This window comes from Danio rerio, chromosome 6 (assembly GCF_049306965.1).
Source record: "Danio rerio strain Tuebingen ecotype United States chromosome 6, GRCz12tu, whole genome shotgun sequence".
Lineage (NCBI taxonomy): Eukaryota > Metazoa > Chordata > Actinopteri > Cypriniformes > Danionidae > Danio > Danio rerio.
The window spans coordinates 31,874,740-31,891,862 of NC_133181.1; the positions used below are offsets into that span (position 1 = coordinate 31,874,740).

The 17,123-nt window shown below is 35.2% G+C and overlaps 1 protein-coding gene across 2 annotated transcripts in view; it reads right to left on the reverse strand.

The window, feature by feature from the left end:
- tmem131 (transmembrane protein 131) overlaps positions 1 to 9,916 on the reverse strand; it is a 67,440-nt gene extending 57,524 nt beyond the window's left edge. For both annotated transcript variants that reach the window (XM_001923305.8, XM_005165961.6), the window contains exon 1: positions 9,775 to 9,916. In XM_001923305.8, coding sequence (XP_001923340.2) covers positions 9,775 to 9,895 — 121 coding nt within the window. In that variant the 5' untranslated portion in view covers positions 9,896 to 9,916. The remainder of the gene's footprint in view (positions 1 to 9,774) is intronic.
- Positions 9,917 to 17,123: the final 7,207 nt, after the last annotated feature.

The following is a 17,123-nucleotide window of genomic DNA, read 5'->3' on the forward strand; positions in this document are numbered from 1 at the left end:
TTTTACATTGACTCGGATGATTTTGTAGAGGAGCACATCTGTATAAAATACAATAAACAAATTATAAGCAAAGATAAATACAAATTCACAGTGCTTTATGGGTTTCTGGGAAGTCTAATGAAATGCAAAATAACACTAGTCTTCATTGTGTAATTAATTCACCTTTTAGCTACAAGCATTATAATTTCTTGAGCCCAAATGGTTTACATTAGCTTGTAATGCTCACAAAGGCCTAAATGCAAGTGAAAACTTTCTAATATTAAACTCTGCCAGACTTCCACAATGTTGTGATCTGCATTTTCTGGTCAACTAGAAACAACTCGCTCCTTAAGATCTCAAAATTCAGGGCTTCTGGTAGTACCTAGAATAGCAAAATCAAGTAAAGGAGGTCGAGCCTTCTCTTTCATGGCTCCTACACTCTGGAATAGCCTTCCTGGTAATGTCCGAGGCTCAGACACACTCTCCCAGTTCAAAACTAGATTAAAGACCTATCTGTTTAGTAAAGCATACACTCAGTGCATCACCTAGCGGGTTCCACACTGGCTTCTACATCTTGCTTATATACACTATGAACAGCAGCTACGCTAATTATTCTCTTTATTCTCTATTTTCACCTGGGGATACTCATCCCGAGGTCCTCAGATTAGGCGGAGTCACTGATTGGATCCAAGACCAGCGACGTGATGATCCCAAGGATTCCATATCCGGGACCAGGCCATATCCTGAGCTGCTGCTGCGCTGATGGTCGTGGGGAGTGGAGAACATGAGTCTGATTCCAGCGACGCTCCAGGGACAGACGAGTCTTCATTGAGGCCATCTTCCAGCATAAACCACGGCGAATGAAGTTCTGCACAAGACTTTTGGCCAGCGGAGAAATTAAAATGGTCGTGCCCAACTGAGTCTGGTTCTCTCAAGGTTTTTTTTCTTCACTCCCATCAGGTGAAGTTTTTTTTCCCTCTCCGCTGTCGCCACTGCCTCGCATGGTTCAGGATTGGTAGAGCTACGCATCGATGAATTTGCTCTTCAGTGTTTGAACTCTCAGTAATGATTAAATCACACTGAACTGAGCTAAACTGAACTGAACTGAACTTAAAACACTAAAACCTGAACCACACTGTTCCAGTTACTATGACCATTTATGTGAAGCTGCTTTGACACAATCTACATTGTAAAAGCGCTATACAAATAAAGCTGAATTGAATTGAATTGAATTAGAATTTCAACTTTACGTTGCAGATCCTGCCAAGTGACTATTGCAGACTCACATATTGCAATATCAATTCTGAAAACATACATTGTGCAGGCCTAGCCTATGTAACAAGTCCCTATTCTTGAAGAGCTTGTATAGTGGATCTTAAATTTATGCCTGGTCAAACATGCTAACAACTCCACAGTCAACAGTCACATGGACAGCAAACAAATGTAGCTAAGGCTAGAGTTCCCTTTAACAACAGTGGTTTCCACACACTTGTTTTAAACACCAAAAGACAATTATGAATGCTGCATTGTGACGATTGAGTGCCAGATTCTGACAGTGGGTTTTGCATAGAGCCAGGTGGAGCTGAATAAGCAAAAACACCACACTACTCATGAAACTCTTGCTTTAGTGCAACACCTTTGATTAACTCCTTTTAGCCAAACATACCTTTGGTTATACAAGAGTTTAGTTTAGGCTGTTATGAGACAATTTTATTTTACTGCAGCATTGTAAAGAAACCTATAAAGCTAAAACAATCAAAGAACCACTTGTACAATTTTAGAACTTCAAACTGAAAACTGAACTATTGAGCAAGATCTAGGCCTGCAAAATATAGAACACTGTGTGCTCTAGCACACACGAACAGAATTATGCAACAGCAATTGAACATCTCTTGATCAAGCATTAACCATTTCAATTCCTTGAACTTAAACTGAACAAAATGATGTAAATGCGTTTGGGCTTAAAAGGTAAAAATTCAGTGTAAGTGTGGGCTGTCGGGGGAGAAAAGAAGGGGCACAATCACACCCATGTTCATATTAAGGGTGCTTTCACACCTGTGGTGTTTGACAAGGTGCGCGTGACGTGCCTGAAGAGCGAAGAAGGATGAGAGGACCGGGAGGGAGACGTGCGATTTCCGGGAGATTATCACTCGTTCTCTCTTCATATAGACGTATGCCTATTACATATCCATAAAACACTGATATAATCAGGCTTGGATCGTACCACTTTCTCACAACAATCAATCCGCTCCAGAGTTCATTTTTATCAACCACCTCATTCAAGGGATCCCGGAGTGATTGTTTTGGTGCAGATCAGAGCGCGATTGGGGGTTTCACATATGCCAAACGAACTGCCCTAACTGGGCAAATGAGACAGGTTCCGAAACAAAAGTCTAGGTGTGAAAGCACCCTAAATCAACCTTGCCTATAGTGTGAGTACATCCTCAAACAATAAATGTAGAAATGCGCCAAAAAAACAGAACTGAATCTCACAACAAAGCCTACATACATTTCCTACAGCGCTCTTAAACTTCTTGAGATGTTTGTGTATAAATTATGTACAGATTAGCTGTTATTGTGCAAATATTTCCATAACTCTAAACATCAGGGGTGGTGACCTGTCACTCAAACAGCAGCGTGGGCAGTCCTTGACTATTGGAAGCAGCCAAAGTTCCCAGAGCTTCAGACATTAGTCCAATACTTGAGTATAGGGTTGTAACAATATACCGGTATGACGGTTTACCACGATTTGAACGTGCACGATTATCATACCATGAACAATTGCATATCAACGGTTTTAACCCTTAAAGACTGAGACAGCCGCCCGCGGCTAAAAATAAGTATTGCTCTTAAATGTTTAATAACTTTTGATCCGCTGATCCGATTCATACAATTCAAAGATTGGCATAAAGAAGAGAATCTCAGCTTTCCAGAGCTTTCACATAACATTCGCGGACTTTCAGAGGCTCCGGAATCAGTGCGGTTACGTCATCAACATTTGACAACGCTGATTTGACAAAAAAACACTCGTCACTGTGTCTCCGGACAAACAGACATGATACATTGATGCATTGTCCCTCCTCCATGCCCAGATTGGTTCAAAGTCGCTATATCACAACCAATAAGCATAGGTTTCGCTTTTGTTTGTGGACCAAGCTTTTTGAACAACACGGAATGAGAGAAAGGCATACATTTATGCGCGGCTAAATAAAACGCAAAAAAAAAAGTTTTGCATGAAATAATTCTCATACTAAGTACTTTTGCATGCACAGCAGCACAGAAACATGACAAAACAGTGACACAGCAAAGACGAACTGCTGCTCTTGCTGTTTTCAAAAGACGCAAATGAAGATGCAGCTGTTTGTCTGCATTGCATACAACCATATCCAAATCCATGCTGGCACATAGAACCTAAGGATGTTCCATATTGAATCTAGTTTCGTTATGCAACTATTTATAGTATAGTAAATATTTATATCTATTTTTTACTGAGGATTTGCACCATGTTTATTTGGACTTTATTTGGACTTTGACACATTATTTATTATTTTCTTATTTTTATTTGTTCATTGTAAGTGGTGTTGTTTATAGTAACTAAAAATATATTATATGGAAAAGGTCAAATTTGCTTCACTGTTCTATTATTTTGTAACATTTGTAACATACCGTATACCGCGAAACCATCAAACCGTGGTATTGTTTTAGACGATTATCATACCGTGAAAAATTCATACCGTTACAACCCTACTTGAGTATAGTGTTTTCACACGGAAAGCGTGATTTCATTGATAACTGTATTTTTATCTCATAGTAAATATAAGGCTGAAAAAAGGACTCCATGTGCTCAGTTTCTCCTTCAAGTCAATAAGTGGGTTGACACAATGTCTGAAATAGTGGTCCATTCATTTCCAGGGAAGAGTGAGAACACTTAACAACTCACACGTGCTTCTCAAAGAGCACAAACCCATCTGCTCAAGCCACTGTGTGGTCTCTTTGTACCTATTAGACCAATTTAGAACTGGCAAAAAGAAAGAAATGAGAAACAGCTTTATTATGCTGTAATTTGTCTCTAAAACATTAAGTGTGTGAACTGTACAACAAAACACTGAACTTACATTCACAGAAGTTTGATAACAGAGTTCTTAAGAAGGACACATTGTATCTAAACCTTAAACATATTTGATTTTATCATATCCAATTGCTCACAAAAAAACACATACATTCTGCCAAACATAAAAGCAACAAAATAAACTATAATCAACAAGGAGCAAATGCTTACTTAAGCCCTAAAATCACCTTTGGATTGCCCTACTATTCAGGTAAATCCAGGGATTATACGAAGAAGAGAAACATGCTGTCTTTGGAGGCCAAGATCATGCCAAAGATCAAGCACCTTTACAGATCTACATAAGATCTGTGATTTTATGTTGCCAAAACGTGAGGTGCACCACACTGCCTTTTTTGTTGACAATAAAAAAAGAAGCGTGTTGTGCTTTTTTGGTCACCAAGCAACTGAATCAGCTGAGTTTTGTGAGCAAGTGTTCTGTTGATAGTGTTATAATTGTTATGTTTAAAGGGGTGGACTACTAAGATATCATATTTGAAACTTTAGTTGATGTGTACTGTAACTGTGTTAACATAAACAGCATCTCTGAATGTAATATGCTCAAAGTTAGCTTAGCAAAGCCTACAATGAACTTTGGGGAATACAAAAAAAATATATCAGAGCCAGCCAGATCACAACATTTTTTTTACCACGCAAACACACATACTGCGCACACTAGGGTTGGGTGATAGACCAATTTGGCATCGTACGATGTCTAATATGAAACATTGCGATGGACGATGGCATAGCCGTCATAGGCGCGGGAAAATAATTATGAATAATTAACAAATTAATTAATAACAAATTAGTTATTTGTAGCCTACCGTTTTAACTACCTGACCAGCATGGTTTTTGTTTTATCCATAAACAAATCATAAATGAACAAAGATAAGTTACACACATAATTACCACCTGTCTAACACTTTTTGCGCGAGACTCGTGAATGAGCAGAGTGATCCGTGTCGTTATGATGGCGTCGACAAACTTGGTTGGTAAAAAAAAGTGCACAACCAACAGGAACTAGCCAACATTATCTGAGATGTAAGCTAAAATTACTAAGTACAGGTGTGAAAGTGAAAGATTGAAGCAGTCCACTGACTCGCTGCCTTGACCCCCTGTCTCGAGCGCATTACAGTGTGTCTGTGTGCCCGTGTGTGTATGTGTGTGCCTGTGTGTGTGTGGTCATGTGATGTGCATTTTCAGCGGTAGTGTGGGAAAAGGGCTGCTCAGAAATACTAAACACCACTGTGGATGTGGATCGTTTTCGTTCTAAAATGCCATTTAAAAACTAAGACCTATTAGTGTAAACCAGGCATGAGCGTGTATTTTTCGCGATTTTCAACAGGGGTGGGGTTGAAGATCGCAATGCCGGCTCAGCATCGTGGTGTCTATCAGCCATCAGCGATGGACGATGGCATCGTCTATCGGCCCAACCCAAGCGCACACCTTATTTGCAACTGTTAAAGACACTTGTCAGATTTTATTTTAGAGAGCAGGCATGAGATTGACTAACTGTTTACACAACAAAAAAGTGGCTGCTTGTAGGGACGTGACGTGAAGCCAATCCACGAATCACAGCACATTATGTTAGCTGACCAATTTGAGTCACTTGAGGGCGGACATTTCAGAGGAACTTGAAAATATGACACTCATTTTCATGTTAGTCAAGTAGCAGTATATAATCAAAGTAAGATATATAGAAAAAATAGCATGATTTTCTTCTAGTGAAACATGAGCACACATTGATTTGCATCTTGAAAACAAAACTTTAAAATTATATTCTGGACCACCCCTTTAATAATATTGTGATATTCAAGATTTGTAAAGTCATACAGCTCTGGATAACTTGAAAAAGTGATCACTAGTCTTCCCTCCATCTTTAAAAGTCTTCATAGTCATCTTGACAACACAAAAACTGCAGTCAACTCAATGGAAACCCCACCCCTGCTTTCATTGGATTAGAGAATTAAAAAAAAAAAAAAAACCTGACCGACGTAAGGCAGTTTTTTCACCCAGTGCACAGCGCACAATGGCAAAAATGTGAGGCACAGCAGGCGGTTAAAATGCAAGATGTATAGGGGGCATAAACAGCGAACAAAATGTTCAAGCCTGTTAGTAAACCATACAAAAGATGTAAAAATCGTGTTCAGGGTGACCGACCCCTAAAACACTAAGGGAATTTTTTTTTTCTAAACCCCAAATAATTAAACTGTCAAGAGAACAAAGTTATAAAAAGTTAAGATTGTTAAATGGTATTATCTTACAACCGACCTATAGTTCATTTGCCTTAGAGTTTCATAGTCTCATGGTATAAAACAAGTGTCAATCGTATGTACACTTCAGAATTTTTTTTCGAAGTAGCAGGTTATCCAGCTACTTTTTTTTTTAACTTTGAATTTGGACATACGACTGTTCTCTCCCCACTATGTAAAAAAGTATTTTAAACACAGCCATTGTGTTTCCTTCTAATGTCTGTTCTACTATCTGTTTTATCTACTGCTCTACTATCTACTATTTTGCTTTAAAAACAATTGTCACCTTCTGTCAGTAATGATGTGCATGATGTCATCAAGAAATCAAACTTGCAGCTGACTTCAGAAAGCGAGAGAACACAAAGTGACACATTTTGTACTAATTATCACTGATTGTCAGAAAAAAATATCAAGTTTTACTATAGTTACAACTGCTCAATAAATCTTTCCACCATTACATATAACACACATGAACTGCCATGAAACCCTACATCAAACTGGTTGTGCCAAGATTAGACACACTATGTAGCCTGAACCTGCAACTGTTCAGGACAACGATAAATGTGATCATGTAAACATGTTTTCCTTTATTGGCATAAGGTCATGAATAGGGTTGGGTAAGCTACTTCAAAAAAAGCAATTGTAGCTTCTTTAGTACTAATTATATCAATCAAATTTGAAACGACTAAATGTTATGTCTGAAAAGTAATTTAATTACACAATCACTATAAATCTTAACGAATGGCAAGGGCAACAGAAAATAACTATTCAATTCTTTAAATCAGAGTCAAAGACGGCATGTAACTTGTAATTAAAAATGTCATAATTAAGCATTTCAATAATAAACATTACATTATTTAGTTAAGGAAGAGAATTAATCTGCAAAAAATATAAAAGTTTAACATAATTATCAAAAATTGTCTTAAAGTTTTAATTTGACTAATTTCTCTACTTAATTCATTGTTTCACAAGCATGTGTAACCTCCTTTAGTTGAAGCATTTAATCTGGCACATGTATAACAGAAAATACAAAAGTATAACAAAAAATACAATGAATTTGCTTCTCTGAATTGATGTCTAGAGAACTGGTGAATTTATTTACAGTATTTAATGCAAGTGCATTATGAGTCACTAATTAAATTAACCAAAAATGGATAATTAACTTTAAACTATGCATAATTAATTTAATTACAGTACCTAGTTACTTTGTAACCAATTACACCAACTGGTTATAAACAACTTTAGATTTTTGCCTATTATCCATATTGCACCCACATGCAAACACCTAAACCTGCATTTTATCCGATTATCTTAGTGTGTATGTGTGATATGTAACCGGAAAGCATCACAGGCATATTTATGTACATCTAGACACAGTGAGTATTTCCTCTCATGAAAGATGAGGAAATGTAATGGTTACCGACTGCCATTTAAATATAATATTGTGTTTTTATGCTGTATTTTACACGTACAAGACAAATATAATGTGAGAATTATTCATGGATGCTTATGTTTTGACATCACCAAGACCTCATTTTCTAAACATGGTTTACTCCTGTATTGATTTGCATGTAAACTGGTAAAACAGGTTACTTAAAAAAAAAATGCAAACATACTCAACGTTGTGGATTAAAAATGCCACATAGCTGATCACTAAAAAGTCCTTGCACAAAAACTTCATCTTTTACCATCACTTCACTATTGGATCTTGCTATTCTAAGAAAAGTAATTTTTCTTTTATTTACTTTATATATCACTATTATATTTTAGTTTAGAAAAAAGATTATTAGGTTGCCAACCAAGTATTTTCTGTGTTTTGCAGAAGAGGCAAAAAAGTCTAACTTGTTTAGCAATGCAGTGAGGGTGAGTGATTATTTTTCTAATTTGGTAAACTACACATTAAATTGTAAAATGACATTCAGCCATTAATAAAACAGTAGTCAAAATTATTATAAAAATATACATACACACAAAAAAAAACAGGTTTCAGTTACATTTACCGGGTCAACTGCCCTGTCATAGGAGGTTCATATCTGAACTGTGCCAGAGATCAGTGTAACCCTAACTATTTCATTTGTAAACACACGTGTCCTGCACTTTGATTAGACTTTCAGATATTTTATTGTGTAAGCTGGATGGACACACTATATGGAGAGTTCACCCAAAAATGACAACTCACCCTCAAGGGGTTTCAAAAATTTTTGAATTTATTTCTTCTGTTGAACATTAAAGAAGATATTTTAAAGAAAGCTGCGACTACGGCAGAAAAAAACAAATACTGGGAAAGTCAATTGTTTCAGGGTTCAGGCATTTTCCAAAAGTGTTGTTTGTGTTTAACAGAAGAATCTTATAAATGTTTAAAACAGGGGGGTCCAAACTCTGTCCTAGAGAGTTTAGCTCCAACTTGCTTCAACACACCTGCCAGGAAGTTTCTAGTATATAGTAAGTTCTTGATTAGCTGGTTCAGGTGTGTTTGATTAGAGTTGGAGCTAAACTCTCCAGGACCGAGTTTGGACATCGCTGGTTTAAAACAAGCAAGGGTGGGTAAATGGTGATTTAATTGTGTTATTGGTGGGGTGAACCATCACTTTAAACGCTATAAGACAGCTCTGTATCAATATAATATATTGCTTAGTGACAAATCTCTGCAAAACTCACAAGCAGTAACACACAAGTATTTAACTGTGCCTAAGCAACAAGATAAAATATAGTAAAAAAAAAAAAAAAACTTGCATGAACTTGCAGTATGCAGTCTCCTCCTCCTTCCTCTGTGAGTTAGTTGACATGTCACTGACTGACAGACTGGGCCTCAGAACTAAACTCTCACATTAAAACTTTACTTTTACCACTAACACGTCCACATAACATCGCGTTATTAGACGTTTCGAGGTTTAAAACCTCACGAACGTTATATCTAGTGTAAAATAAACTCGTTGTTGAAACCCCTGCCGCACTTATTAGCCAAAACAACCAAACGTTAATTACAAGAACTAGTGACCAGCGCAGCGAGTGAACCATTCGTTTAAGAGGTATTATAAAGCTGAAAACCAGTCATGGATAGGTTAGCATTCTGTAAACATTATTCATTGTTGTGTTTAGTTTTCAAAGAGAGAATAACTTCAGACATGTTCAGCGTGCTCGCTAACGTAATATGACTAAGCCTGTTAGCTTTAATACTCAAGCTAAACTAACGTCTCTGTACACTGTCCAGCAGCTTTAAGTCAACAAAATAAAAACGGTTAGAACAGTCATCCAACCAAGCCAGATCTGTGATTTTAATCTGATGGATAACGCTTGATTAAATATTTATTTAATTCTTTAACACGCCAAAGGCTCGAAGCTAACAGTCATTAGCTTGCAGTGAAGCCGCGGTGTGTGTACAAGCATACAGACTCACGAAACACAGTGGAAAACATACAACACGCTTCAGGTGGTTACCTTGTTTGTTCGCCTGTGCCACGTGAATAAATGCAATAAATAAAAGGCGCAGAAGTCCAACACATGCTGATTTTGTTCGTGTCGGATGTAGGGAACTCTGTGTTGTGTCCTTGCTCGCCATCCTGCTGCTGTTTCTTTAGCCGTGCGCGCGTCCTGTGCGCGCTCATATAAACAGAGCTCACGAGTTCACTCACGCGCGACACCCGGAGGATCTGATAGAAACTACAGTATGACGGACTCAATTTTTCTGCAATCAACACCGTTATTATTCAACCCTAAAAAATTTAACAGGGTTGAACTGAACACACAAAATGGTTAAAATTATCTACACTTACATAAAGGCTATTAAAATTAGTTTTTTTGGGGGGGGGATTGTGGGATGGGGGGGGGGGGGGGGCTGTAACTAGTTATTCCCATGAAATGATAACAACAACAACAAATAATTAATTATTATTACTATTATTATTATTATTATTATTATTATTATATTATTATTATTATTATTATTATTATTATTATTATATTATTATATTATTATTATTGTAATTCCATTTATTATTTAAATTATTTATAGTAGCTGTATTATTTTATTAACAATAATAATAATAAAACATTTATAATGGAATAAAAATATGAAACCTCAAGTTGCAAACTCTGAATAATAAAAAGGTAAAAATAACAATGTTTACTTCATGCTTTTAGCCAAATAAAAATATATGTAAAAGCATAAAAACACCAAAGATATTTCTATTATTATTCTCATTATTAGTAGTAGTAGTAGTAGTAGTAGTTGTTGTATTATTATTATTATTATTATTTTTATTGTTGTATTAATAATAATGATAATGATAATAATAAATGTAATTCCATTTGTATCTATTTTAATTAATAATAATAATAATAATAATTTGTAGTTTATAATAAAATACATTAATGAATCATAGATTTACAAACAATGATAATAATTCATGCATTTAACCAAATAAATAATAAGTGTTGAATTGTATTGTGTGTAAAAGCCTAAAAACACTTCCTAATATTTCACTATTATTATTGTTGTTGTTGTTGTTGTTGTTGTTTCTATTAAAAAACTGCAATTTACAAAATAATAATTAATTGTTCTTTGTTTTATAAGCATTTCTCCTTTTTTTCATAGTTTTTTATACACAACGTAAAATGACAGAATAAATGGTCATGAATTGTTTTTTGAATAATTTGTTTAGCATGCCTGTATACACAGCCTGAAGATCGTAATGCAAATCAGCTCCTATGAACAGGAAAAACATAACCCATGTAAAAAAGCTCACACAAACCAGCTGCACATATTCATAATCTTTTCCTAGAATACCAATTACATGTCAAGTGAATATAAATATTATGTAGAATTGCATTCAAAAATCAAAAATGTCAACTGAATGTCAACATTGAAAAAAATTAAAATTGGCATGCATGCATATTCAGCATATTCATTTTCATGAAACTGAAAATATTCTTAGCAGCAACTGATTTAATCAGGTACATTACACATTGCATTATACAATATCTTTATTCCCTGTCTAATTTTTTTATTAATGATTTTTCATGTATGCATTGTATTTGCATGATCAATGATAAAAGACCTGCCCAAGCACTGCGTATATCGGTGGGGATCAATATATTTTTCCCTGTTTAAATATTAATTGTTGACTTAAGGCAGTTTCAGGCTGATAGCAGTTGCATATGATTGAGAAGAAAGGCGTCTCAGTTCATGGAGAACTGTAAAAAGACATGATGACTTCATCTTTGTGACCTCACTCCAAAAACATGAGTGTTTTGATCTTTTTTATCACCTTATCCAAATATTGTTTACATTTGAGCTTCGTAGAATCCCCTCTATCTCTCACTCTCTTTCTCTTTCACTCTCTCTCTCTTTTTCTCTCACACTCTCTCACACAGTACAAATGAATAACAAAAAGTCAAGACAACTATTTATTTATATGGATTTAACTTATTTTAGTCTGTTTTCACAGATCTTTTTAAGTTATACAAAGATTAACATAATATTTTTGTTTTATTTTATTGATGTGAGTTGAGATGACTAAAAGAGGAGCTAAAAAATTTGTTACATTTTTTTTTTGGTTTCAATATTTTTATTATTAGAAATTTTTGCAGACATTCACTTTTGTTAAACATACAACTTGTGTTCTAACAATTAGACATTTAAAAAATAAAAACAGTCATAAAAATAATAATTAAACAAAAAAATTAAATAAAAAATAAACATGAAATCCCCCAACCAACTACCCACCAGTGCTATCCAACATATTAATCACAAGATTGTGTAAAGGAAATAAAAGGGGACCAATTTTTTCAAATAACAAAACCTTGTCTATTAGGGTATATCAGATTTTTTCCACATCTACTGTAATGTTCTGGTTATCTCTGTCAATCATAATTTAAGAATTGGAACTTCTTTTTTCTTCCAAAACAATAGGATTTTTTGGCCGAGATCAATCCATATGAAACAAACTGTTGTTGTACCCGTGTCCGAGTCTCAAAAATTCTTTGTAAACTCCAAATATAATTAATGCAGGATCTGGTTTAATCGGAATGTCTAATGTAAATGAAAAAGCTTGAAATATTTTGTTCCAGAAACTCTGTAATTTGGGACACATGACATAGGAATGAGACATCTAAATAATTTAAAATAGGCATGATTTTTTTTACAGTGCACACACACACACACACACACACACGCACGCACGCACACACACACACACACACACACACACACACACACACACACACACACACACACACACACACACACACACACACACGAATGAATGAATGAATAAATATTTATATTTATATTTATATTTATATTTATATTTATATTTATATTTATATTTATATTTATATTTATATTTATATTTATATTTATATTTATATTTATATTTATATTGTATGCTGGGGCAGCACGGTAGCTTCACAGCAAGAAGGTTGCTTGTTTAACCGGCTGGACCAGTTGTCATTTCTGGGAGAAGTTTGCATGTTCTCCCTCAGTTTGCATTTATGTGTTGTAGAATTGAGAAATATGATAGTTCATACAACATAAAATGCATCTTAAATAATATACAGTTGAAGTCAGAAGTATTAGCCACCCATTGAATTTTTCTTTTTTAAATACTTTCCAAATTATGTTTAACAGAGCAAAGAAATTTTTACAGTATGTCTGATAGTATTTTTTCTTCTGGAGAAAGTCTTATTTGTTTATTTTGGCTAGAATAAAAGCAGTTTTACATTAAAAAAAACATTTTAAGGAAATCAGTTAAAAGAAATCAGTTATTAGAAATGAGTTATTAAAACTATTATGTTTACAAATGTGTGAAAAAAAAATCTTCATTAAAAAAAATCTCCATTAAACAGAAATTGGTTGGAAAATAAACGGGGAGGGGGGAAGTGTTATAATTCTGACTTCAAGTGTAACTGAGAGGCTCAATCAAAAGAAGGGGGGTGGGAGCTCGGAGAAAAATAGATGGCGAGCCACCCAAAGAGCGAAACCACTTAAAACTTGTGGGGTTTATATTTGATAACTGATTTGAAACCATTTTTTATGGCTCTACTTCATGATACACTTCACAATTGACCTTTTTCATGGAGTTTGAATCCAGCCAATCATTGCATCAATATACTGTGTAAATTGTGCTGGTAGCTATACTCTCCAAGAATCGCTGTCATGAGGGCATTGATATCTCTCAGTAGACCAGTCCCAAGTCAGAGCACTTTCTAGCACCTCTTCCAAGGACTGGCCTTGGTGTTTTGGCCCGGCGATAGACCTATTCCTGGCCTAAACTGAAGGCGCAGCAAAATGACGCTGTCATTCATTGTGGGAAACAACCCATCATCTCTTATCAGGGGATCTCCAGAGTAGAAGAAAGCTCAACCCTTCTCAAGAGTTTCAGAGCCTGACTATTTCTATGGTACATTTCAATCTTCCGCACAAGCTCATTCTCATTCTCATTCTATGCCCTAAAGTCAGTTTCTGTGCCTGACGTTCAGGTTGTTGTGGTCCTGACCTTCCACACTTACGACTCCTCCAGCAGGTGGTGGGTCTGCAAGAGGATGGTTCCATGTCGCTCCTTCAGGCTGGGCCCAGCCAGGTTCTGTGGGATGAAGATCTTTCCTATGGGGCCCACATTGTTAAAGCAATAGATAACTCAGATCAAACACACCCTGTGGCTTTTTTGTGATCCTGAAGTGTTGAATGTGTTTGTTCAGTAAACTCTGCAGGACAGTGGCCTTGACTGAAGTTGTCCATCCCTGACAGGGTATAATAACCTATATGAGTAGCCACATGAATACACTGAAGGGTTCAGTGGGGCATTTATATCCTAATAGTTATGGAGTTGAACTTGTAATCAAAATGTTGCAGTTTCGAAAACTTGATTATTTTATGTTCATTCCACTTAAATTTGTATCCAAAACTGATGTGTGTTGAAACAACATGAATGAATTGTGTGAAACCCTTTTTTTTTTTTACAGTGTGGATGGGTTAAAAGCAGATCAATTTTGCATTTGGGTAACCATATTTAATACTCACATCACTTCACTCCACAAATTAATGTTGGCTGGGTTCTGTACTGTACTCATTCAAAGCCTTGGGTGCATGGCAGATTTTTTTTCAGTGACACTGCACCACACCACACATGCATCTGTGGCTGTAACATGCAGTCCAGAGTCAAGTTACCTCTGTTATTTGTGTGCTCAATAATACTTTTACATGTTTGGGAGTTGTTGCTGTACCTCACATTTTATTCAACCCATTTGGTATATTGGACAGATGAAAAAAACACATTATGGAAGCACTGATAACAGTGGAACAGCAATTACACCATTCTTATTTGCTGATCTGCAATACTTCTTAAATATTTTTTGAGACATTTAATAATATTCTTTTTTGTTTATGGTTAAGCTTAACAATTATTTTTCATGAGTCGAACATTCAGCACAACAAAATACCCCTAGAAGATCTAGAAAATCGTCTTTTATTTTAATATTGTGAAATAGAAAAATAGTTGCATTTTTAACCTTGGATTTTATTCTTGGAAGATCAAAAAAAAGCTCCAAAATCAGTTCATTTTATAAGAAAATACAAATAGGCTGTTATACATGAATTTTCAAATGTAGCTACTATTTACAAGAGATGCACCTCATGATTATTAATAGTATTGTTGTATTTATTTATTTTTAAACTTTATTTTTAAAATTTGTAAAATTGATTTAAGCTTAGTTTAAATAGCGGCGATGTGGTGCAAGAAGGTCGCTGGTTTGAGCCCCGGCTGGGTGAGTTGGCGTTTCTGTGTGGAGTTAGCATGTTCTCCTTGTGTTCGTGTGGATTTCCTCCGGGTGCTCAGGTTGACCACACAAGTCCAAAAAAATTTTCTACAGGTGAATTGGGTAATCTAAAATTGTCCGTAGTGTATGTGTGTGAATAAGTGTGTATGGATGTTTCCAAGTGATGGGTTCCAGCTGGAAGGGCAACTGCTGCGTAAAACATATGCTGGATATGTTGGCGGTTCATTCTGCTGTGGCGACCCCGGATTAATAAAGGGGCCATGCTGAAAAGAAAATGAATGAATGAATGAATGAATAAACTTAGTTTAAATAATTTCTGTAAATCAATACCTAAGTAGTAACATAGAAGAGTAAGGAATTTCACAAAATTCTAGGAAATATCTTTGCTAAATAACAAATTGTGCACATCATTATCAGTCGACAAGCTTAAATTAGTAAGCTAGATAAAATTCCACTAAAAAGGCCTACCAACTATCACACGGAAAGACCTTTATTTATGTGAGTACTGTGACCTTACTGGAAGAAACTCCTACAGTTTTCCCAGCACAGCTCCTTCAGCAGCTCGACCATCTTGTCTCAGTTGTTAAAGGAGATGGCAGACCGCCAAATCAAAACAACTATTCAATGTTTTGACTCAGTGTTTTTTATCAGGAGGAGTTGATATCCAGAAAAATAACTTAGTATCAGTTTACAGGTGCAAGGTCAGCTGAAGTGGGACAGAGTCTGATTGTGAAAGCGGTTCTACAAATATATTTAATATACTGATAAAAATGAATGTACTGAAAAATGAATGTATATGTAAAATACTTATGAAAGTTAATGTAATACCAATATACACATCCTGTTAACATTAAGTTATTTGTTGTTATTATTCTCTACACCATCAGTTTCTCCATATATAAGAAGCTAATCCCCGCTAAAATGAAAATCTCAAAATCGCACCTGTGCAACCGCAAAATGTTTTATTATGTGTGTTTATTATGTGTTTGTTTGCATGTATATAATATACACACAGTTGAAATCAGAATTATTACCCCCCACCCCCCTCTTGAATTTGTTTCTTATTTTAAATATTTTACAAATGATGTTTAACAGAGCAAGGAAATTTTCACAGTATGCCTGATAATATTTTTTCTTCTGAAGAATGTCTTATTTGTTTTACTTCGGCTAGAATAAAAGCAGTTTAAAAAAAAAAAAAGGTCAAAACTATTAGCCCCTTTAAGCTATATTTTTCGATAGTCTACAGAACAAACCATTGTTATACAATAACCTGCCTAAACACCCTAAACTGCCTAGTTAACCTATTTACCTAGTTAAACCTTTAAATGTCACTTTAAGCTGCATAGAAGTGTCTTGAAAAATATCTAGTCACAAATATTAATTACTGTCATCATGGCAAAGATAAAATAAATCAGTGATTAGAGATGAGTTGTTAAAACTATTCTGTTTATAAATGTGTTGAAAAAATCCTCTCTGTGTTAAACAGAAATTGGGGGGAAAAATAAACAGGGGGGCTAATAATTCTGACTTTAACTGCATAAATATATATAATTTCTTCATTTTTTAGGTCATTATTATTATTAACTTCTTAAGATGACTTTATTTAAAACAAACAGAAAATCCAGTAAATGTACAGTATATCCTTAGTTTTCTGTTAAATTATTATACGGAAACTTAAAAGCATAAAAATATAAAGTGATAGTTCACTCTGATACATTTGAAGCTGACAAAATGTGCTACTCCTGTTTTATATCCTTATTTAAAGTGGTAGTTCATGCTGATAGACATTTAAAGCTGACAAGATGTGCTACCCCTGTTTTATTAGATGAAGCATGACACATTGAGCTACTGGTACATTCTAGAACAGATCATTAGAACAGCCTGTCTCATTTTATGACTTTCCAGGGAGACTGGTGAGATTAGATATCTGTGCTCGGCACTGTCCATTGTGAGACTTCTTGTGCAAACAATAATCTCACTGGATAAATAATACTAGAAACTGAATGGTTGTA